Below are 25,377 nucleotides of genomic sequence, written 5' to 3' on the forward strand. Positions count from 1 at the left end.
TCTTTTCCTGGCTGCCCTAACCAACTTCAAAACAAATATCAAGCCACCCCTTTAATACCAACAAGGGGCAAACTCCTTTCTGCCCTAGACATCTGGTTATCTTAAATCCAAAATTACCTACTTACATTTTTTGTGTAAAAACCAGAAGGGAAAGTTACCACTGTCTTGGTGGTAACAACAAAACCCCATAACTTGGTTATATAAATGTATTAGTAGTAGGTTTTCTGTGATTTATTTTGCTTTGAGTATAAATCTCCAAGCTTTGCTGATACTAATAATTATGGGGCTGACAGATGTTACTTTTTCCTTAAGAGGCTGCCAACCAATATTACCCAAGAATATCTTTTAGAACATCTGAGATGTATTTGCATATGACATACATGGGAATGTAGAAAAGGAAGACAGCAAAAATGTTTGAACTTTGCCATTTTAAGATACATCAGCCATAATAAAAGGTCCTGCAAAGTAGTCAGAATTTATTTGCACATCTTGATTAATAAACAGGAGTTTGCCTTTAAAATACTCAGGGTTAATTCCTGTTTGTCCTTCATCTACTTCATCCTTCATTTTGAAGTGAGCATGCTTCTCAATGTGTATGCAGTGTTGTTTTTTAATTGTTCAGTCACCATTGACTTTTGATACAAAGCTAGGACTTTCCCAGCAGAAATTGCTTTTCCAAGTTCTTGAAATTCATATTTGTATTATCAATTATTGTACCTTCTCATCTTCTCTTTGCTTCTTTTTTGATCGCCCTGATTTTTCCAATCATCAGAATCTGCTCAGATGCTCTAATCTTCATGTTATGCCCCAATTATTTAGGCTTTAGCTTCAGCTTTATTATCTGACTTTATCTATTGTCTGTCTGTCTGTCTGTCTGTCTGCCTGCCTGCCTGCCTGCCTGCGCCTGCCTGCCTGCCTGCCTGCCTGCCTGCCTGCCTGCCTGCCTGCCTGCCTGCCTGCCTGCCTGCCTGCCTGCCTGCCTGCCTATCTATCTATCTATCTATCTATCTATCTATCTATCTATCTATCTATCTATCTATCTCTATTTATCTAAACTGTCACTACAATATAGGAAGAGTCCCACACCCTTGGGCCACCTCCCTGCCTTGCTCCACTTATTTCTTCGGAAGATCACCTCTCTGAAAGAGAATGAATTCATGTTTCATATGGCCTTCCTATACAGACACTTCACATTACTAACAAGGAGTATATCATACATCAAAAAAAGAGGACTATGTTTGATTACTGGCTGAATGCTAATAATGAATTGATAATGAAGGAAAACATTAAGAAATGTGATTTGCTGTCTGAAATGAGAGCCTAATCTAATATTCTACAGTAGTTCTCACCTTAAGACTACAATAGAGATTGAAAAATTCATCTTTAATAACCATATGACCAATAACCATCCTTGGTTATTATTATGACCGTGGCTTGTGACTTTCCCATTGACTGTATTGTGAGGAGTTGCTTGGAAAGATCCCAAATGACAAATGTGACAAATGTAAATGTGTGAAGGCTGCCAATTGCCCAAATTGTGATTATGTGGCCATGGAGATGCTGTGATGGTGTTAAGTGGGAGAACCCATCACTTTTATCAGTTGTGAACTTGGATTGTTGCTAAACAAATAGTTGTTAAGGGAAGACTACTTATATTACTGCCTTCTTCCAATTGTGTGATTGTCGGAAAGCTAAAAAAAGAACCAGGGATTTTTAAAAAATGGTAAGCCATAAAAAGAGTTTGGGAAAAGACTCCAAGTGTCATTCCAGAAAGGAAGGACTATAATAATTAGCAACAAGGCCTAATAAAGGAGAGCTAAAAATGTGAGAGGACGGGAATGAAAGCATTTTGTAGCTTGGAAGTCAGAGGGAAAGGGCTGAGCTTTATATTTTGAGTCAGATTTACTTTAATATTGTCTCTCAGCTTGAAACTGAAATAATATTTCTTTAAAATATTGTCAGGCAGTAAAACCTGAAAACAATATGAGCAAACAATATATTGTTTACAATATAAATCTATATACTTTATTTACAACTATACACTTAAGTGAATATTATTATAGCATTAAATCAGTTATATACATACAGTGCTAGAATCACAACAGCATCAATTTCAGATCCCCAAACAGAATGTCTCAGAAATTCTGGACAATTTTGCCACATTAAAAAATCACAGTAATCTTTTCTGTTTCTCTGGCTTCACTGATTTTTATCAAACAAAATGTGTTCATCAGGTGATGGACATCTTTGGTCCTTTAAAAGCTAAGGTGAGGTTTCAGAGCCTCTTGTTTCTCCTTGCAACACACTTGGTTTTTAGCATCTCCGGGTAGTGCCAAGAAGTTCTCTGCTAGGTCGGACACGACTCTTTACTTCCGGTAGCAACCAAGGTGTTTTGATGTAATTCATAATCATTTTGGCAGGGCTACGAAGTGCTGGGTTAGGTGTCAGGAGCCCTTTCAACATTTCTAATGTTTGAGGAGTGAAACGTTCCCAATGGGCTGGGAGTGATACAAAACGGGGGCTACGATGCCAGGAGACAAAGCTGCAATAATACCGATCAGAGGGCATAGCTGTAAGCCAGGGGAAGTAGCCAGTTAGCACACAGAATAGCAGCACTCCGAGAGCCCAGGTATCAAGGCTTGGCTGGGCTTCCAGGATAGTTTTGGGACCCAAGATACACATTTCAGGCGCAGTATAAGGCAGACTTTCAGGCAAGGCCTTAATGGCTTGGCCCCTTGGGCAGCTCAGTCCAAAATCTGTCAGCTTGATGCGCCGACATTCAGGGTCACAGAGCAGCACGTTTTCTGGTTTGACATCTCGATGGATTAGTCCTTTGGATTCCATGTATTCCAGGGCACTGGCAAGCTGCAGGGCACAGCGCTTTACCTGTTGCTCAGGTACGCCAACCTGGAAATAAAAGGTGACATTTGTAAGCCCCAGCCTCACAGTTGTCCTAAAAATGAGGAGAAATATCTGGATCTACTACCTTTTGGATCTTAAGAATAATTAATATAATAATTAATTAAATTAATCATTAAAATGGAATTCTTCATGAGCTTAGGGTACTTTTTAACATGGTGGTTCTTTTTAACAGCTTACAGCTGATTTACTGATTTGATCTGTAAGGCCAGCAAAGGGGACACAAGTCTTTTAAAGTGCTCACATTTCAGACAGCTTTCGAAGAAATAACTTGAAACATAACCAAGAAGTGGAAAGCGGCATAAGCTTGGGTTGTGTTCAGTGTCTATCACTTAATGCATAAACAGTGTCTGGTATCCAAAAGCTAGCATAGCAGACAGTTTCTGTCTCTTTCTAGTTATGTATTTTCAAAATATAATAATTAGAACTATTATTATAAGCAATTCATACCATCTTCAGAGAAGCAATTTCTCTTCTGCCACAGTACGAAGAACTACCTTTTTCTGAGCAACTGTCTGCTACAACAAGCACGTGTGCAACAGTTAAAGACATGCTTTTTGCCTCAAAATATTTCTTCTACAATGAGTGCATCTAAGGAATACATGCATAATAATAAATAATTGCACACAAGCAGTGTTGGGATTCAGCCAGTTCGCACCTATTTGGGAGAACTGGTTGTTAACTTTCTATACAGTTTGGAGAAACAGTTGTTGGAAGAAATCTCATTTTGTTTTTTTCCACTTTACAAGGCTAATCCTATAAGGAAGGCAGGAAGGAAACATTCTGGTGTTGTTCCTAGCCTAATCGTTATTGTCCTGCTTACAGAAACTGCCTCTCTGGTTAACCCTTATTATATTGTAATAGCTAAGGCGAAGTGCCCATCGACCTGACTGATGCTGAGTTGGCCACACCTACCAAGTCACATGACCACTGAGCCGCACCTACCCAGCTGGTCACTGGGGCAAAGAACCTGTTGTTAAATTATTTGAATCCCACCACTGCACACAAGGAATAAATCAACCAGTTGGAATTGTGAGATCCCAAAAAATTGAATTTAATCTCATCACCAAAAACATGGTTTATATATAGTTTATATAGGCTGAAAGTTCATGATATAGATTAGACTAAAAATTAAACTAAAAAAAAAACTAAACTAAAAAACTAAACTAGATAGGCTTGGATAATAAAAGGGAGATGATATATAAAATATATAAATTAACAGGAATAATTCCAATGTTAAGGAGAGCAATGAAAGTACAGTTCACATCCTTCGTAGGAAATCCACCCTCCTCTCTCACCTTCTCCCTCCCCCTTTCCCCTCCCCCCTCTCTCCCTCTCTTTGTCCATCTCTTTCCCACCTCTCTCTCTGTCTCCCACTCTCTCTTTCCTGCTGTCTCTCTCTCTTCCACTATCTCTCTCCCTCCCATCTCTCCTGCTGTCTCTTTTGGGTTCAAGACTACACTCCTGGGAGAGCCTAGTACTAATATAATTCATCCTCACAATGACCCTCAACTGAGAAAATTGGGAAGAAAGACACCAACTGGAGTTCCAATGGCTGTGTGTGGGCTTCAATCTCCCTATCACCACTGGCTTTAGAAAGTAACAGCCTTTTCCCTTTTTGAAATATCTTGATAATGGATTATGGGTGTTGAAAGATGATTTCTGCTTGCTTTACTATTTGTCATCTTGTCTATTTAGGTAATACAGGAAATCATTTGTTGTAGGTACTTACCTTTGGCACCATAAGTGTGAAGAGGTCATGAGACAATGCCAATTCTTGTGCAAAGACATAGTGTTGGGAGGTTTGGAAGGCAATCCCGAGGGCAGTGGCAATACAGGGGTGTGCCCCCAAAGTCAGTGCAATGCAATATTCATTAAGGAAATCATGTAGCTCTGTACCTTTTTTATGTACAAATTTCAGTGCCATGGGGGTTCCTGAAAGAGAAGAGAGCTTGGTTCATGAAAAGAAGAAATCCAGTGTTCTAACTTCTCCTCACTCTAGTTTGAATTAGTTTGACATGCAGGTAGGTATGCATTTGATGTTCTTCCTTCATTTCTCACAATTCTGTAAGATATCATAGGCTAAGAGAAAATGATAATAGTATGTGGAAATGACCTTGGGAGACAGGAAGAACAGTTGCACACTGGACAACTGACATATAAAAAGTATCTCAGTCCACAGAAGAACTGGGAAGTATTTCAGAAGGGACTCTTCCTAGTTTTTGGAACTGGGAAGTATTTCAGAAGGGACTCTTCCTAGTTTTCGGAATAGTAAAAGGAGAGGAGTTCTAACCCTCTGCTCAACCCTATACCATTTTGAGCAAATCAATGCCAATCTCTTCTTAAAAACCTCCAGTGTTGGATCACCCACAACTTTTGGAGGCATGTTTTCCACTGAATTAATTATTCTAATTGTCAGGAAATTTCTCCTTAGTTCTAGGTTGCTTCTTTCTTAGTTTCCATCTATTGCTTCTTGTCTTGCTTTCAGAGGCTTTGGATAATAGGTTGACCTCCCGCTTCTTTCTGGCAGCTCCCTAGATGTTGGAACACTGCTATCATATCACCCCTAGTCAATCTTTTCATTAAATTAGACATACCCAATTCCAGCAACTATTCTTCATATGTTTTAGCCTCCAGTCCCCTAATCATCTCTGTTGCTCTTCTCTGCTGCCTTTCTAAAGTCTCATCATATTTTTGCAAGATGTTAACAGAACAGTTGCAGTCGTGCAAGATTCTGTTAATGTAGTCTTATAATAAAGATAAAATTAGTATCCATACTTTATTTCTGAGTCTGGATTGATTCAAAGGACTAGCAATAGTTGAATTTCTGCAAGATCCAAGGCACTTTTGTTTTGCTTAAAATTATTTTCCACATTTGTACAACCTTTACAAATTATTTTGGTTCATAGCCTTCTCTATTCTTTCTTTTGCCTTCTGAATCCAGACCCACCTTGGCGATGGTGGACTGCCATCAATACATGCCCAAAGGCACCACTGCCCAGCTCTCTAAGGATGGTGTAACTACTGGTGACCTCCACCTGAGGTAGGTTCTGAGCTGTCAGCTGCACCATCTCCTCAAGTCGTTTTCCAATGTCACCCGAGATTAGTTTCATGACTGCATGGAAAGAGAAACATATATACATATAGAGAGGGCTTAAAGTGAACACAGAAGAAATCATTAAATAAGTAGCACCTCATCTCCATGGGGCTTTCTTGAACTTTGTCCTGCTAAGCACAAAGGGTGATTTTATTATTCATTTGATTCCCTGGTTTTCATTTAGAGAAAGGATGTGGGGTAAATCTTACAAAAGAAAAAAACATTTTTCCTTTCACAACAGACTACTTTTGCAAGCTACGGGATTCCTTTTAAAGATTTAAGTATTTTGACAGTCAAAGTTGCAGGATACAAAACAAAAATGGAATTATGTTGGCCAAGTACGTAAGATGCTTGATAGTTTTTTTCCCTTTAGTGGCTTATTATAAGATCACTAAATAGATCTTATAGGTCTTGGCCTTCCATAGGGGCCTAAACCTGACTTTACCAAATGGATTGGGCCCTTATGTAGGTGTCTTGTACTGAAGGTGGATAATAGATTGAGGGATGATTCTAGTTTCACCCCATTGCTCATTTACTTAGGTATCTTTTAGTGTCATGATTAATCATTTTTATTTAAATATTTCATTGTTTTATATTTCTGTTTTTACTTTATTGTAAGCTGCCTAGAGTCATCTCTGGGTAAGATGGGTGGAAAAAGAAATAATACTCCATAGATTTTGAGCTGCATATGCCTGATCTATAAAATAGGAATGAAAAGAAACATACACTTTTAAAAAAAATATAGAATGAATGGATTAGTGGAAAGTAAGAACCATGATGGATCTTGCAAAATAGTGAAGATAATTTGATCATTCCTTTATTTCTCTGCTCTTCGGTTGTGTTTAAAAGTTGAATAGTCCTCAATTTATGACCATATGTTCAATCATCATTTGAAGTTGTGACAGCACTGAATGAATTATGGTTTTGACTGGTTCCTGGAATTCCAGCTATCCCACACCCTTGTGGTCACATAATTGTGATCTGGGTGCTTGGCAGCCATCTCACGTTTATCCCCAGTTGTTGAATACTAGCGCGGGAAATACAAGCGCGGGAAGAACTCCCTTTCTGATTGGTTCCCGGGCGGAGCCGGTTGAATCCTCGCCCTGATAGGTCGAGCTACTCGACGCCCCATTGGCTCCTCGTTCAAACCCGGGGGTATAAATGTTTGGCGCGAACCACGCCACGTTGAATCGCAGTTACTATGTTCTGAATAAAGGTTGCTGTTGCATACCCGCTTGTCGCGTCCTTTCCCTTCGCTCCAAGATACAAAACTGGCGACGAAGGTGGGATTCCGATTCCCGCGACCACGGAGAAGAACAAGCCAGCTGCCACCGCGTCTGAACCAGCTCGGAAGCTATCCTCAGGCTGAGAACCCCGGCAGCGAACGCAAAATTTTCTCCGCCCTCTTCCTCCCTCTCTCCGGCTCCACACCACGATGGCATCATCGCTTCCTCCTTTCGCGCCCTTCGGAGCCGCCGGAGAATCATGGGACGGCTTCATGGAGCGTTTCGAGTGCTACTTAATCGCCTCGAAGAACCAGGCACAGACCGACGAGGAGAAATGCAGCTTCTTCTTGTCCTGCTGTGAGCCTTCCATGTTCGCCTCTGCGAGAGCCCTGGCCGCCCCGAGGCCAGCCTACAAACTTGGGTGGGACGAGCTGATGTCCAGGCTGAGGAACCACTACGCTCCCTCACCCTCTCTGATCGCGCGCCGCTTCACTTTCCGCCGCCGAGTACAAAAGCCCAACGAATCCATCAGCCAGTTTCTAGAGGTTTTGCGCACAGTGGCCGCCCAGTGCGATTTTGCAGACCTGGAGGAGAACCTCGTGGAGCAGTTTGTATGCGGGGTCCGCGACGTGCATTTGCGCAGCCGCATGCTCCGGAATCACAAAATTACCTTGATGCAAGCCGTGGAGACCGCGCGAGCAGCGGAGCTCTCCGAACAATCCACGGCCGACATCGAACGCCTCCAGCTGAAACCCCCCGCGCAAACCGCCGCGGGGCCTCCCACTCAGACGAACCTCGTCGACGACCTCTCTCCTGCTGAAGACGAGGAGGAGGAGGAGGAAACCGTCGGACAAATGAAGACGCAGCCGAAGCGGAGGCCACCCCAGCAACCACCGACGCCCGCTCAGCCAGCCTCAAACGCACCTTGCCGCGGATGCGGCGGCCGCCACAGCCGCGCATCCTGCCCGTTCCGTTCTGCCGTCTGCCGCCGCTGCCGAGGAGAAGGACACCTCGCCAGGGTCTGCCGGGCTCTCCTGCCAGCCCCATCGTTTATGCAGCCCAGCGACCAGCGCCAGGCACCGCAACGCCGCCAACAGCCACGTTCCGCGAGGCGAGCTGAGGACTGCCACTCAACCTACCAGCCCTCCAGCGCCGACTGCGTGGTCTACCAGGCGTCCCATGTTCCCGCCGGCGATCGCAAAATCAGCACCGCCGTCCGACTCGAAGGTCAGCTTTGTCGAATGGAGGTGGACTCCGGGTCTTCCCGTTCTCTCCTATCTTGGACTTTGTTTTCCCGCCTTTGTCCCGGGGTTCCCCAGAGCAAATTGCGCCCCGTCGGGGTCTCCCTCCTAGACTACCAGGGAAATGGGATTCCCACGGCAGGAATATTCCACATCCGGGTGGAATACGGAGATTTTAAGGGGAAACTCCCAGTTCTAATCGTCAGGAACGATCTGCTCGCTCTTCTTGGGTTGGATTGGTTTCCCGCCTTGGGCCTCACCATAGAGGGGGTGCACAGGGTAGTCCCCCTCACCGTAGATAGCGTTCTAGATGAGTTCGCAGATGTGTTCGATGGGAAATTGGGCTGTTATAAGGGCCCCATTTCCCTCTGCCTCGATCCCCAGGTCGCTCCCATTAGGCTGAAGGCACGCAGGGTCCCCTTCGCATTGAGAGCAAAGGTAGACGCTGAACTGGATAAGCTTATAGAGCAGGGGGTAATCGAGCCCGTAGATCACGCCCGTTGGGAAACCCCCATAGTCCTCCCGGTCAAACCCGACGGATCGGTGAGAATATGTGCCGACTATAAGTCGACCATCAATTTGGCCCTGCAAGCAAATCCATATCCGGTACCCGTAGTGCAACACCTACTCCACTCCTTAGGGCAGGGCCGCATTTTCGCCAAGCTAGATATGGCACAGGCCTACCAGCAGCTTCCCGTAGACGACGATGCGGCTACAGCCCAGACTATCGTCACCCACCGCGGGGCCTTCCGTTGCCGCCGCCTCCAATTCGGCGTTTCGGTTGCCCCAGGAATTTTTCAGAGCCTCATGGAGCGGTTGCTCCATGGGCTCCCAGGCGTCGTTCCCTACTTCGACGACGTCCTGGTCGCAGCCCCCAGCCACTCGGAACTCCTGAAAACACTGCGGGAGGTTCTCACACGTTTCAGGGAGGCAGGACTGAAACTAAAGCGCAGCAAATGCGAAATTGCTGTTCCTAAAGTAGAATTCTTGGGGTTCCTCATTGATGCCCAAGGCATCCACCCCACTCCTTCCAAAGTCGCCGCCATCAAAAACGCACCCGCACCCACCTCTAGGGCGGAATTACAGGCGTTCCTGGGGCTTTTAAACTTCTACGCCCCTTTTATCCCCCACAAGGCGTCGCTAGCTGAGCCACTACACCGACTGCTTGACCGGTCAGCGGCCTGGCAATGGGGTAGCCGTGAAGCGCACGCGTTCGCGGCTATAAAAGACATTTTGACCTCGTCGGCAGTCCTAATTCAGTATAGCGATAGGATGCCCCTAGTCCTGACTTGCGACGCCTCTCCCTATGGTATAGGGGCGGTCCTGAGCCATGCCCTCCCGAACGGCTCAGAGGCCCCCATAGCCTTCTATTCCCGAACGCTCTCCTCCACGGAGCGGAACTACAGCCAAATCGATAAAGAAGCCCTGGCTGCAGTGTCCGGCATTAAGCGGTTCCATGACTACCTCTATGGTAGGAATTTCACCCTTGTCACGGATCACAAGCCCCTCCTGGGGATACTGGCAGGCGACAAGCCAACCCCCCCCCATTTTGTCTCCCCGCATGACACGCTGGACGGAGTTCCTAACTGCGTATTCGTATACGCTGTTATACCGTCCGGGTAAGCAGCTAGGGCACGCAGACGCCCTGAGCCGTTGCCCTCTGCCAGAGACGGACACAGCCCACGTGCCCGCTCTCTCTATTTTGTCCATCGCCGAATCCGACCTCCCCGTCTCTGCCACGGACGTCGCAGCCTGCACAAAGGCTGACCCCGTCCTATCCCAGGTCGCTTCATGGGTTTTGAGGGGTTGGCCCGCGGAAAGGGTAGCGGAAGAATTCCGACCATTTAAAGCTCGACAAGCCGAACTCGCCCTTCACGGGGGTTGTCTTGTCTGGGGGGATAGGGTAGTGATCCCCACAGCCCTGCGGGCACGAATCCTGCCCGCACTCCACAAAAACCACCCAGGCATAGCGCGAATGAAAGCCTTAGCCCGTAGCTATGTATGGTGGCCCTTGCTAGACTCGGAAATTGCAGACTTCGTAGGCCGATGCAGGATCTGCCAAAACTCTAGGCCGAATCCCCCCACAGCCGCTCCTCGTGAGTGGGAAATCCCTAGAGGCCCATGGTCCCGTTTACACATTGATTTCGCCGGCCCCTTCCACGGCCGAAACTTCATGATAGTAGTCGATGCTTACTCCAAGTGGGTGGAGCTGGTAATCATGACCTCCACCACAGCAGAGAGTACAGTGAGGGCCCTTCGTAAGATATTCGCCACACATGGGTTACCGGATGTGATAGTCTCAGACAACGGGCCCCAGTTTACCTCCACCACGTTCCAAGAATTCCTGGCCGAACAGGGAATCAGACACGCAGCCACAGCCCCTTATCACCCAGCTAGCAACGGCCGGGCGGAGCGCGCAGTCCGCTCAGCCAAAGAAGCTTTGGGCCGCATGGACCAGGGCGACTGGCAAGAAAGAGTGGCGGCTTACCTCTTGAGCCAGCACTCCATACCCTGCCCAACGACTAATAAAAGTCCCGCGGAGCTCTTGATGGGTAGGAGATTGCGAACCCCCCTAGACAGGCTCCATCCACTTTACGCAGGGGATCTGCCGAGCAACCTGGGGGCCCTCCCTTCCCACGCGTTTAAGTTAGGGGATCCCGTATGGGCCCGCTCTTTTTCCGGGGATCCACGGTGGGTTCCCGCAACCATCACAGCCCTGACCGGCCCCTGTTCCTTCAGGGTCGGCCTGGCCGACGGAACACAATGGAGGCGCCACGTGGACCAGTTAAGGCGACGCCTCCCTGCGGAAACAGACGGCCCGAGCCTCTCAGACACCCGCTCTCAGCATGAGCCACCCTCGATGACTTTCCCCCCAACGGACCGCCTCCACCCGGGGAACAGGGGACAAGCCGATACGAACTTTTCGGACAGACGCGCCTCACCCGGCTACTACTTTCCTCGAAGCCCTTATCGAGACTCTGAACCTACACCCCAACCAGACTGCACGGGGCCACTGTCGGACACTCCTGTTGCTACAGAGACGCCACCCCGGGCAAACGGACATCAGGCACCGGGCCCGGGGCCAGCGCCATCTTTTGGGACTGCGTCACAGATTCACCGCCCCACCACGGACACACCTCCGCCGGCGGTTTTCCCCCCGACGACAACCGCCGGGGAGCCACGAAGGTCGGGACGAGAACGCCACCGTCCCTCCTACTTGAAAGACTATGTTTGCCCTTCCTAAGGAACTCTTTGACTAGGGGGGGAGGGGTGTTGAATACTAGCGCGGGAAATACAAGCGCGGGAAGAACTCCCTTTCTGATTGGTTCCCGGGCAGAGCCGGTTGAATCCTCGCCCTGATAGGTCGAGCTACTCGACGCCCCATTGGCTCCTCGTTCAAACCCGGGGGTATAAATGTTTGGCGCGAACCACGCCACGTTGAATCGCAGTTACTATGTTCTGAATAAAGGTTGCTGTTGCATACCCGCTTGTCGCGTCCTTTCCCTTCGCTCCAAGATACAAAACCAGTCATGTTGCCCCATGGACACATGATGCCATTTGCAACCTTTTCCACTTCCATAAAGTCAGTGGGAAAGCCAGCAGGGAAAGTCACAAGTTGGTGGTGCAGTGATCAGAAATCAGTACTACAGGCTACTTCCGTTGACTGCTGTCTGTCTGAAGTTTGGCAGTTCAAATCTCACCGGTTCAAAGTTAATTCAGCCTTCCATCCTTCTGAGTCGGTAAAATGAGGACCCAGATTGTTGGGGGCAATATGCTGACTTGGTAAACCACTTAGAGAGGGCTGTAAAGCACTGTGAAGTAGTGCATAGGTCTCAGTGCTATTGCTACCCTTTTCAATTACCCCCCTACCCTTCAGCACTTGTGCTGTGCTGGCCACTCGCACACTCCTAGATACAATGCCTGCTCCAATTCTTGCTATACCTCCTTGTACCCCAGTGAATCCTTCCACGCCTCATCAATCCTTGCTGTGCCTCCCTCACACCTACCCATCCACATTCCCTCACCTGGCAGTAGCTTTTGCATGCTTAGTAGCCTACTTACAACTTTCTGCTGGCTACTCTTGTTTAGGTTGTTGTGTGAAACCAGAAGGAAGTTGCCTTGCTGAACAACCACAGGATTTGGTTAATGACAGCCACGGGGGGGGGGTGCTTGGAGTCTATTAATTACATTAGATTCTACTAATCTAATATAATCATAACACTTTACAATTACTTAAGAACTCCAATCATAATTGTCATTTTAAATTGATGTGTTCCTGATTGCTATTCCCACACCCACCGACTCCTGCCCCAACACATCCAGCAATATGGAGAATGAATGAAAATTGTTAGTTATCAAAGAATAACATTGTATCAAATACTGGGGAGAATTTTGCCATGCCCCTAAATGTTACATTGGGAACTAAAACATGCTTGAAACTTCGCTTATTGTTCGGCAAGATATTATTATGATATATCAAATTTGCAGCTCTGGAAGACCATCTAATATTTTTAAAACATTTCTGTCTCCCTTCCACCAGCATTTTAAGGATATATTATTTAACCCTTCTTTGCATTTCTTTCTCATACCAGCCCTATGAAATAGATTATGCTGAAATTACATCAAAATTATACAGTGAATGTAATGGCTGTCAGGGGGTTTAAACCTGATTCTCCAATCCATGCAGATTCAGATAGAATAACTGCATGAAAATAATTATGTCACCATGCAGACATGTCCTATAGTGAACATGGGTGTTTTGTCTTCAAATATAGCTTTACTTCCTATTTACTCTCAATGTTCCTTACTTGTTTTGAAGCAACATGTATTCCAACATGAGAACATGATTCCTCCTGGCAAAACTTCAGAAATGTCTACGCCCCTGTGTTTACATAAGCAAATAAAGCAAATTCTATGTGTACACACTGAAGGACAACCAGATACCCTTCAGTTTTAGCAAGTTGCAAAATAATACAAGACCCAGAATACTGGTCCAGATAGTAAAAAGTGATGGTAAATGCTGGAGACATACACTTAAATTATTAAGTTCTGAATGCTTCTGCTGACATACAGAGTGCCTTTTTCTCTCAAAGCAACCACAACTAATCTTACCAGAATTGGAACAAAATACTTTTAAGCAGAGAATGTGATTTATAGGCAGAGGGGTTTCACTTCTAACATTTCAAAGCTCTGTTAGCAAATGTAGGGCATAATATAAAGGGCTTTTGCATTCACCACAAAAGCATAATAATGGGATTTCTCCCCACAAAAGCTCTATGAATTCTCTTTAAATTGCAGTTGATGCAAGAGAATAAGCAAAAGAGACGTGAGAACTTTCAGTCAGTTGCACCATTTGGCCTGTAAGTTTTGCAGATGCAATAATTAGAAATAACAATCTAAATGTCTCTATAGCAGATCCTTACCCGCAACTCTGGAGCTGGAGCACATGTGCCTCTTTTCCATCTATTTCTTCTTATTTTGTTGATTAAACAGTCAATCCTGCCTTGTCAGCCTAATTCAGTACCTGTTCCATGCAGATCCCTGTAGCACCTTTTATAGTAACTACTTCCCATCTGATTCTGTCCAGTCACTTTAATAGGGAACTGTACCAAACCACTCCTCTCATATCTTCTCCACTCTGCCCCAAAAGGTCAAGACTTTGGAAGCCCAGGCAGTTCCATGAGACAGGATTAACAGCCACTTATCAAGGTTATTTTTACTGCTCTTACCCAGATGGTTTCATACTTATGTGTACCAGATGTTCCTGGAAAGAAATGCTTCTCCTGTGTCTGGAGAACCAATGGTTAAGCTTCGATGAAAGAAAGTCTTGAGGCGGAACGAAAGGGGACTTTACTGGGGTGCACATATAAACTCACTGTTTCCATGCTGATAAGATCAACACAATCTTATTAAGCACACACTACTTTTCTTGCACCTTGGTTTTATTCTGGGTCTTTCATATGCATTTGTTGAACAGTTCAATCCAGATGACACCAGTTTGTTTTGAGGAGTGAAAATGTGGATAATTCTGGGGTTCTACACTGGTTTATCTGAAAAACAAGAGAAAATCTGAGCCTTTTCATTTTGGCAAGAATTAAAATGGTGAATGGTGTTGTTTTTTTTTCCTCCTACCATTGCTTTTCTTTTACTTAATTATTTTCTGGGTGCAAGTAATCCCTTGCTTTCTGCTGCAATTTAAGCATGAAAAGCAATGATTTAAAAAGTAAAATTTCCTTTGTGTCAAACATTTCCTCATGAAAATAACTATGTGGTTTTCTTGGCAATAGTATGAATGATTTGATACTGTCTTTCATGGTGTTCTTGATTTGTTGGTCTGTCCTACATTTGGACACTCTTGGGTAATTTCCTTTTTATCTGTTAACTTTAGTTTCAGAATTTCTGTAAAGGCTTGATTTCTTTTTAATGTTTATACAAGACTTTACTGTTGCCCTACACACAAACACACCTGTTGCAACTTATTAACTAGTACTATTGTGAAAAGTGTTGGATTGCAAAATCCCACCAAGATACTATTTCATGTTTTACCATATTTTCTGTATCTCATATATTGCAAGCTTTGTACTAGAAACAAAAAGAATAGCATCTTTATCATAGATTTTGGGCTGCTTGTATTTTCTTATAAACAGATTTAGAAACTCCTGATCTTCTTTCTACTCTGTTCTTTTAGCTGATACATGCATACATCCTCCCACTTCCAAACACAAACAGACATGCAATGCCTGAGAGGGAGTCTGTTGCCTGATGGTATTGTTGATGATGATGATGATGATTTTGCAGGTATAAACATTTCAGAACATTTTCTGTTAATGTTGAGCACAATTTTTTCCTATGTAAACATATAGAACAAGATGAAGAAAACATGGTGTACTCTGGAATCCCTCAAAAGAGCAAATTAGGGAAACCTGTTCTTTGTTTGGAGGATAAGTAACGTTGTGTTATCCAGATCATTATTAAATGACTTCAATACATGCTTTTGACTATTTGTTTATTGAGTACTTGAAGTTATGACTATTGAAAAAAAGTGTTGTATGACTGGTTCCTGCCCACTTACAATTGTTGCAGTGTCCCTGTAGTCACACCATCATAATTTGGATGCTTGGAAACCAATATTTATTTAAAAAGGTTGCAGCATCCTGGAGTCATATTTGTAACCTTCTCACCTGACAATAAAAAAGTCAAAGGAAGAAATGGTGATTTGCTTGACAACCATGGAAATAAAAGGTCATAGAATTTGGTGCAGTATGCTTATGGATCATGGGCCATTAAATAAGGACTACATTGTTTAGTGACATATATTCCAGTTTCAACTGTAGTCATAATTTTAGATATTTTATAGAGACAGACACATACATAGAGACACACCTATCTACCTACATACCTACCTACCTACCTATACCTCTCTATCTATCTATCTTAATGACTAAATAGTTGCTTACTATATCACTTGCTGATATCTCTTTTCTTCAAATCTGTTTCCATGAAGACACCTGTTTTTACAACTAGATATCATTCACACAGGCAGAGTCCCTTGCCTGTTGGCATGCCATCTTGCACTCAGATGGAAGACAGATGCATTCTGACCTTTCCATATTTCTTGGCAGCCTTCATATTGCAGGTGGATAACTCACACCCAAGGCCACTAATGAATGTCTGACACAGAAGCCTGCCCCTGGGGAAGAATGGGAGGACTTAACTAAGCAGGTGGGCAGGACACTGTTTGTTGTATCCTGAACTTGGGTTTCCATGGAGTCACTCTCTAACATGGCCTAATGCTCTTGGGAAGCCAAGAGAAAATGCACAGAGGAGCTGGTTCAGTAGTACACAGAGTTTCAACTTTGAATGGACTATAAGTAATGCAATGAAATCTGGGGATAAGTGAGGAAAAGGTGATCACCTTTCCCTGATGATTAGCTGTATGGACTGCCATCACTATAGGCTTAAATAAACAGGAAGCCAAGCCAGGGTCTTTTGCTGATTGACCAACTTTCCTTGATCAAAAGGACAAAGAGCACCATGAAAAGCAGTACTAAACATCTCCCCATCTCTTGCATTTTTCCTCCCCTAGCTGGCAGCAATCATTTGTAGAGAGGTAGATTTTTTGTTTAAAGAAAAGCTTCAGTGCCCATTTCATTTTTTTTAGTAAACCCTGCCAAAAACTTGTCTGCCTTCCCTGCATTGAACAATGGGTCAAAATATAGGCTATGTATCATTTTAAGGATTACTTTTTTAAAATAGGGGTGGTAGTTTACAAAATGATCACAGGTTTAAACAAAAAAACCCCTAGATTATGTGCATTTCCAGTTCAAGGTCAATATATTTTTGTTTTAATGCTTTCCGGTTGTTGGTTGAGTGCATAAGTCCTGCCCAAACTGTCAGGCCCAATTCATTTTGAGGATGATAAGTTTCCTTCAGTCATATTTATGAATACTGCCTCATCCTTCTTTGCCTTTTGGTTGATTACATGTGTTCTCCTAGAGGAGATGGGCCAGACCTGTTCATCTCAAAATGCCTTCAAACTTGTATTTATTACTCTAACTTTGTTCTGTAATTGAGGCATCAGTGGGGCTTCCATTCCTTGATCTAGAGTTGGCAGAGATTCTGTCCTTTGTGATGCCCATTGTTCCATTCTGTGACAGTTCTCCTCCTTAGCTATTCAGCTTCCTGCCCTAAAGTTGGCAGTGGCATATTCCTAGTTAATGAAGTGCCAGGCAACAGCTGCGGTTGTGGACTCTGTTTACTTTGGCAAGTATGCTTTATGCTGGTCATTACCTTGGCACAATAATAAGGGGATCAACACTCTCTGGCTTTTTGAACAGAAGGTTTAACTTTACACATAGATAAACCTATGGTTTCAAATAATGCACACCAAAAGCTGCATTTTTGTATTCTGTATTCCCATTGTATTCACATCAGTTGGCTATGTTGATCCTCCTGTGCTTTCTCTCTTCTATTGCCCATTTAGATAATATGGTAATTTTCAATGTAAATATCAGCCCGTCATTTCAGTAGCATTAAACAAGCTGGTCTCTCTCATCTTCAGTGCCTTCCATTTATAGTATTTGGATTAATTAGCATACTCCTTTACCAGACTGTTGTGATTGTAATTGTGCATATTAGCTTTTCAAAAATTCAGCACACAGAGTATTATTAGTGTTAATGTTAAAAATAGTACTACAGTTGGAACACAATGGAGTCACATAGATGCCAAAATGTGCATTGAAAATGCTCTTAAAGATTTATCATATCAATTTCTTAGTTTAGAGAGAATCTGTGAATGAATAGAAAGCTATACCATTTTAGCTATATTCTATTGTAAAATATTTAATAAAAGAGGTAAAGTTCTTTTTTAACAAATATCAGTACTAATTCCATTCTTCTTTCAAGGAATTTAGACTAGCAGACAGGGCTTCCATTTCCATTTTATCCTTTGAATGACAGACAGGGAGCAGCTTGCTCAATGTAACTCAGCTTTGAAGTTACTAAATTGTTACCATCAGCCCTGTTTCAACACCCAACTGTTGTACCATCTGAATAACTGACTAGACAGCTGCTGCAACTGTCAAGTAGTTCAGAAGATTTAAAAAAAACAAACTAAAGCTACACTTGTTGGGAACTATAGACCAGTTCTATGCTACCACCAGGTGGTAACATAGAGTTACAACTACCTTCCCAAAAGAAGAGGGCCTAAAGGCAAAGACAATTTAGATAAACCGTCTTTGGATTTTTTTTAAAAGGAGAAAATTTCAGTGAATTCAACAAGCCAACTCTCTCTCTCTCTCCCTTTCTCTCCCTCTCTCTCCTTCTCTCTCTCTCTCTTTCCCCTCTCCCCCCCTCACTTCCCATGTGCTCAATTTCCCAGGATCTCAAACCATGTGGCCCAATCCACCATTAAACTATCTTGCCAAACAGTCTCCATATTTCCAGTGTCTTTCTCTGCACTTGGGACTGAATCCAGTTGGCCTTTTATTCCAACAGTTAGATAATGGAATTCACTTTTCCATATGTAAACAAAGATCAAGAAAATCTAATCAAGAAATTACCTTTATTAGGCAAGTAGTTTAATAAATCATAGCACACATATGCTACAAATTATGTTTTAATCCTAACATAATTTTTGTTTGGACTTCACATACCTGTAAGGCATTTCAGTATTTATCACATATAATATTTCAAGTTTGTTTCTGTTTCCCTTTTCATGCAACTTTCACTGCTTTCAAATTCTCTCTGGCTTGGCTTCGGGGGGTGGAGCTGCCGCCGTCGGGAGCTCAACAAAGCTCCTGCCAGGACTCTGGTTCGTATATCTTATAAGATCTATAGATATCTCCCCTTTCTGGCAGAAAGGGGCAGGGAGAAGGTCAGTCGTTAGGATCTCTTTGTAATTCATAGCTTTTCTTTTTGCTGTGAATGGAGAAGAGGTTCAACATTAGCTGAGCCTTTACTCCGGCCAGTTTTCCGCGCTGCCTTTTTTGCAGCCTAGGCAGATTGCCTCCCCCCCCAGGACAAAGCTAAGCTATTTAAAAGCCAATCTGGGCGGGGACCATTCCCGAGGAATTTCTTTCATCACTATTTAAAATACCAGCTTCAATTTCGCAAAAGGCTCCCTTTCTTTTTTAGCTGCGTCACAAGATGGCGATCTCGTTGCTTTTGTGTTTGATGTGACGTACTTAGTTAGCCCTACCCTCCTGAAGGCTTCTCCGTACTAATTGCTAAAAGATTAACTGAGGGGAGCAGAGACTTTGATTTTTGGCTCGCTTGATTGCTTGTCTTTTATTTTTATTCTGGAATGGCTCCCAAATCTAAACAGAAGCGCTTCCTTAATAACATATCTCCAAAAACTGCTATGAACTCGCTACCCTTGTCTCCTACACCCTCCACGGGAGATTTGCTAACACAAGAATTTCTTCTCAAAACGCTTAATGATTTCAGACAGGAGATTAATCAACTGATATCGGATTTATGTGATCAATTTGATGCTAAAATTGCTCAGGCAAAGCAGGATATGATCGGAGTAATGACAGTCATGACAGATTATATTGCTGAAACGGAGGACAAATTGGAACTTTTGGAAGAAACTAACCTTAATCTGATATCAAAAATTCAAACGTTGCAACAGGAAATTGAAACTGCTCAAAAAGAACTTGTCATGATAAATTATGATAAGACTGCCTTTGCTATAAGAGTTAGAGGACTGCGTGAAAACCAACAGGAGAATTTGAAACAGACCTTCTTTGAGGCTTTCAGCCGCTTGGTGGGAAGTCCGGGACTTAACTTTGATTGGCAGATTCAAAGAATTTACCGCCAGAATTCCTGGGTAGCAAAACAGCGACAGCTTCCGAGGGACATAATAATATACTTTACTACAAGGGAATCTAGAAATGAGATAATACAGAGGCTTTACGGAAAGAGGTTGAGAATTGATGGGGAGGACTTGATTGTTTTTAAAGAGATACCATTTCAAATATTAAGAACAAGGAGACAGTACGCTTTCTTAACCGAAGAACTCAGAAACTCTCAGATTCCATACAAATGGGAAGTCCCAGCTGGTATTACAGTTACATTTGGCAACCAAAAACACCGCATTAATTCTGTCTGTGAAGCCCGAAAATTTTACTACGAGACCCTGAAGGCGGGACTTCCTGATTCATCCGGACCTGGAGAGAGACAAGGAGAAGGAGAAGACAAACAGCGAGACACGTGGCTACAAGGCGGAGGGTGTTGCTTTTCTCTTCCGGAAGGGCAGAAGACTAAAGAATAAAGACTAAGCGATGTTTTCAAAGCTTTAGGATTTCCGTCTGGGATAAAATGGAAAAGTGGCATATCGATGATGAGACATGGAGACTGAAAGAAGCGTTGCTGATTGTGGACATATATTGTACATAAGTTTTGTCTGAACTCTAACTCAAATTGCGCATGAACTATTTTCTTAGGCGAGGAGAGCGGAAATTGTGATCTTTTTGAGTTGTGGTTTGGGACGAACGGAGTTGGGAGGTGCGTGGGAGAGGGAAGGGTAGCGAAAGCTTAATTAGATTACCTGGGGCTAGAACGCAAGCTGATGTTTGTTTGAGTTGCTATTTCAATATAAGGTCAAGAAAGATTGGTCGGAGAGTCTTCAGGAAAGTGGAGTAAATATGGGAGGAGCAATGGACGCGGATAAAATATATATGTGGATATGGATAAAGGCAGGGTGGAAGGTTAAAAATTTATATGTGGAGGTGGGTAAGGATAGAAAGGGAGGTGTTGGAAATGAAAAATGAAAGAAGTATTTGAGTTTAATGGTGTTATAGAAAGGTTTGGATATTTGGATAAAAAAGAGATAAATTAAAGGTCTGAATAGATAGACAAAGCAATGAGACTTTTAGTTGGGGAATCCTAATTGATCAACTTACCTGGCTCTAATACAGTTTGAAACCCTGCAAGTAGCAAAATAACCGAAATTTGGAATGAGCTACATTGTTTAAGATTTACAGATAATGGGAAGCTGTGTTAACGTACTGGGTTTATTGACCCTTTTTGTTTCTTTCTTCTTTTTGTGTGTGAGTGTGTGTTTTTTTTTTTTTTAATTTCTTATTCTCTACTATTTTTCCTTTTTCTTTTTGGCTTTACTTTTATCTTATTTTTTTAATTTTAAAGTTAGCTGGCCTTATTATACTCAAATGCTTGTTAAAGAATTATGCCGGGTAGGGGACCTGCGAAGCCGTAAGGGGGTTAGGGAGGGGGGATTATAGGGGGGAGGGGGGAGGGTGGAATTACAGTTTCAATCCTTAGAACAATAAGAATTCACTTGTATACTGCGGCTCGTTTTTCTTTTTTTTCTTTTTTTCTTTTCTACTTTTATTTTAAAAACAAACTGAATTGTATGGATACACCAAAGTGAGGAGAAGAGGGAAAGAGAAGGGAGAAGTAAAGAGGGAGTGAGAGGGAATGTAAGGAGGGTGAGATGGAGGGAGGGGGAGATGTCTGAGGGGGTAGGGAAGTAGAAGAGGGGAATGCTGGAGGGGTGAAAGGAAAGTTGGAGGGGGAGAAGAGAGGGTGTATGGGGGAATGAAGTGTTAGGTTGGGTTTTTTTTTCCCCTTTTTTTTTATGCACAGTATATAAGTGATTGTATAAAATGAAAATGAAAATGAAATAAATAAAATGTATTTTAAAATAAAATTCTCTCTGGCTTTTCTAAATACTGTATTTAGTAAAACACTGCTACAGGTACCTTTAAGTATACTTTGGCCTTGCCAGACTGAAGTACAGTTTGAGAAATTCAAATCTTTTTACTAAATGTGAAAAATTTCTAATTGGATTACTACTCAAATATATTGGGAAAAGTTATCCCTAATCTGGAAACCAGATTACCGAAGATGCTAAGGAGAAGCACCACAATAACATTACAGGAAATTCTTGACTAACAACTATTCAAACTGTCAAACTAATGACAGTTTGAAGTTACAATGACACTGAAAAGTGACCTATGATTATTCTTCACATGTATGACCATTGCAGCATCCCCATGGTCACATGATCAAAATTTAGATCAAAATTGACAACCGGTTGCAGTGTCCCGGGGTCATGTGATCTTTTGCTATCTTCTGACAAGCAAAGTCAATAGAAGCCAGATTTATCGTGTTATTAACAATATATGCAGTGATTAACATATTGTGGCAAGAAAGGTCATAAAATGCAGTAAAACTCACAACAACTTGTCTTGCTTAACAGCAATAATTTGGGCTCAATGGTGATCATAAATTCAGGGCTACTGTATATTGTTCTTCAAAGAACAGAAAGAATCCTCAGAGGTAGAACAACATCAACCAAAAAACTAAGTTTCTACCATCAGAAGTCTCTATACATACAATGGAAAATTCCTAGAAGTATTTTTTTTATCAGTCACTATTCCTCTTTGAAAGCAAAACACTCTACAACTGTCAAAAGAAGTTTAATGTTTCACTTTTCACTCTGAGATTTTAGAAACAGCTGGTTCAGAACTCCTCCTGTTACTGATGGGCAATTTTCAAGAATTCTCAAGCCTGAACCGGTTAATTAGAAAAAGGAAATAAAGAGATATATAATTTTCTAGCACCATCTTCCATTTCTTTATCAACATAAAACAAATTATAACCAGCCTTGGAACCATACACAACAATGGGCTATTGACTAAGTCTAAGAGACACCAAAAATATTATAATTCATGGGCAGACCATACATTTAATAAATCTGGTTTCCTTATTTGAATTCTAAATTAGCTACAATACATAAGAGCTTAATCCAAAATAAATAGGAACTGAATGTATTTAAGTGTGAAGCATACCAAGAAGTAAATTCTTTTCCTCTTTAGGCAGATAGAAATTGCTGGTTGGTATGTAACCTTTTATTGTGCAAAAATTCCACGATCTTTTCATTAGGAATAAAGGCTGTCATCAGAAAATATGTCAGGAAAACTACCAAACTGGCTGAGTTGATGCAACTGGGAAAATAAGCTTAATCTGATATTATATTCTTCCTTGCTGGTCTTACTCTAGTGGACTGGAACCATGGAACAAACCATTTTTTCTCAGCCATGGCCAATTGGGGAATGAGAATCAAAGCGTCTCATATAATAAAGCTGGAAATCAAACTAGTGAATGCTGGAGGTTCTAGAGATCCTTCTACTTTAGAAAATTTCCACTTTGATTTGCTTGATATCAACATACTGTATTCTAAGGAACAACAGTTAAAATGAAGTAGCATTTCATGCACAATGTTAATAGTGGGGAAAGGGGGGGGGGGACAAAGTAGAATTCCAAAACAGGAAGACTGAATGTAATTAAAAAAACTTTTAAAACAGTTCAGGAAATCCCACCTATTTTTACTCTTTTACTATCTACTGTAATTCTTTGATAGACTTTTTTTAAAAAGCCCAGACTTCCCACCAGTACGTTATCATCACTGTTGTCATTATTGTTGTCAACAATTTATTTTTGATTTGATAAAAAGTTCTCATGTCATTGGATAAGAAGCAAACCCAGTAGCTTGCATCTCCAACTAATGTCATTTGATCAAAAATAAGAACTAATCAACATTGCCCTTTGTGATATAAAGCAGATGAAAAATTTGGGATCAGTGTGTAGCTTTCATTTTCATGAGTCTGGAAAACTATACTTCACTGGAAAGTTCTTTCTAGGTTAAAAATTGGAAACAATTGCAAAAAAAAATCTGCTGGGAGCTTGAGAAGCAGTGTGACAGGAGAAACATGGTAATAGGATGAGGATATTAGAATTAGACCTTTTCCCCCAACACCCTTTCTAAATTTCAATAACTGCAAATATTCATTTCATGTATATAAAGCCAATGGTAGGAAAAATTTTCTTTACAGATACTGCAATTACAAATTTGCTCTTGGGTGAAGTTTTTGATGCTTGACCGGTGTCTGTCTCTACTGGAATCTCCTGCCACACTCGATGCAGTGATGTGGCTTTTCCCCTGTATGGACTCTTTGATGAATTATGAGCTCAGCTAGCAGAATAAACTTTCTATTAACTCATCACAAGGTTAGAGTTTCTCTCTGGTGTGGATTTTCTGATGCCTGATGAGAGAGGAAAGCTGATTGAACTTTTCCCACACTCAGTGCAGCTGTGAGGTCTCTCACCTGAGTGGGTCCACCGGTGTCTGTGAAGGTGAGAGAGCTGGTCAAACCACATTCATCACAGTGACAAGACCCAAAAGAGTGGGTCCTCTTTTGCCTGGTTAAAGCAGAGGTAGCAATGAACTTTTCCCCACATTTGGGGCAGCTATATGGCCACTGCCCCAGATGTATCCTCTTATGCACTATGAAAGATAACTGAAGTGTTTCTGGCAGGAATTACAGTGATAAGGTCTTTCTCCTGTGTGGATTCTCTGATGGCTGATCAGATGGGCCCACTGACTAAAGATTTCCCCACACTCAGTGCAGGAGTAAGATTTCTCACCAGTATGAATCCTTTGATGCCGTGTGAGGTGTGAAAACTGATTAAACCTTGCTCCATGCTCAGCACAGTGGAAGAGTTTCTCCTCCGTATGAACCTGCCAGTGCTTATCTAGATCTGATGGACAATTGAAACACTTGTCACATTCAGCAAAAGGATGGGGTTTTTCCCCAGTGTGGACTCTCTGATGCCATATGAGGTATGACATCTGAATGAAACTATTGGGGCACTGGCCACAGTGTAAGGTTTCTCCCCTGAATGTATTTTCAAGTGCTTGGCTAGGCCTGATGGATGGGTGAATCTTTTTCCACACTGGGTACAAGCATGAGGTCTGTCTTTTCTGTGAATGCCACCATGATCTCAGAGTTCTTCTCCCTGAAACCTTTTTCCACAATCCAGGCATTGAAAATGCTGCCCAATTCTTCCCAAAAATTTGGCACCTGTTGAAAGAGAGAAAAGAAAGCCAGTCATGATTCGATAGCAAAAGATCCAGTGAGAAAATGTAAATATAAATATCTGTATATCTCAAAGATGCTTTTTCACCATGAGGCAACTAGACTATTTTTTCCTTGAGGAAGAAAAAAATGTTTTGCTTCTCATCCAGTACTGTCGGTACCTATCCTTTCAGCTCCACCATCACAACCAATGAAGCTTTTTGGATGGGAAGCAAAATGTTTTCTTCTTCCTCAATGAAAAATTAGTCCAGCCTTTTGAAAAAGCATTTTTGACACAACTATGAAAATAAAGAGAAGGGGGATGTTATGTCCTGCAGAAAATCAGTTGCTTTTGCCTACGTTGGTGGAGTATTTGAAAAGCAAGAATTTTAATAGGCTATTATGTAGTTATCAATAATAAGCCTGAAAGAGGTTATGGTAAGAGAACATGCACAGTTTTTACAAATGTTACCCAATATGCCAGCATTCCCATTATTTTGCTGCCTGGA

General features: G+C 42.5%; 1 protein-coding gene and 1 pseudogene across 1 annotated transcript; both read right to left on the reverse strand.

Annotated features, from left to right (window-relative positions):
* Positions 1-2,024: 2,024 nt before the first annotated feature.
* On the reverse strand, positions 2,025-14,060 carry LOC106550457 (serine/threonine-protein kinase SBK2). Its single transcript, XM_014068373.2, has 4 exons — positions 13,907-14,060; positions 5,870-6,034; positions 4,652-4,854; positions 2,025-2,907 (listed from the first exon to the last, which is right to left on the reverse strand). The coding sequence occupies exons 1-4, from the start codon at positions 13,944-13,946 to the stop codon at positions 2,314-2,316; spliced, it is 1,002 nt and encodes a 333-aa protein (XP_013923848.1). The 5' UTR covers positions 13,947-14,060; the 3' UTR covers positions 2,025-2,313.
* A 9,794-nt stretch (positions 14,061-23,854) lies between these two features.
* Positions 23,855-24,988, reverse strand: LOC148046226 (uncharacterized; annotated as a pseudogene).
* Between the last annotated feature and the right edge of the window lie 389 nt (positions 24,989-25,377).

This window comes from Thamnophis sirtalis, unplaced genomic scaffold (genome assembly GCF_051295495.1).
Source record: "Thamnophis sirtalis isolate CommonGarterSnake01/CBP01778 unplaced genomic scaffold, rThaSir2_p1.2 scaffold_4, whole genome shotgun sequence".
Lineage (NCBI taxonomy): Eukaryota > Metazoa > Chordata > Lepidosauria > Squamata > Natricidae > Thamnophis > Thamnophis sirtalis.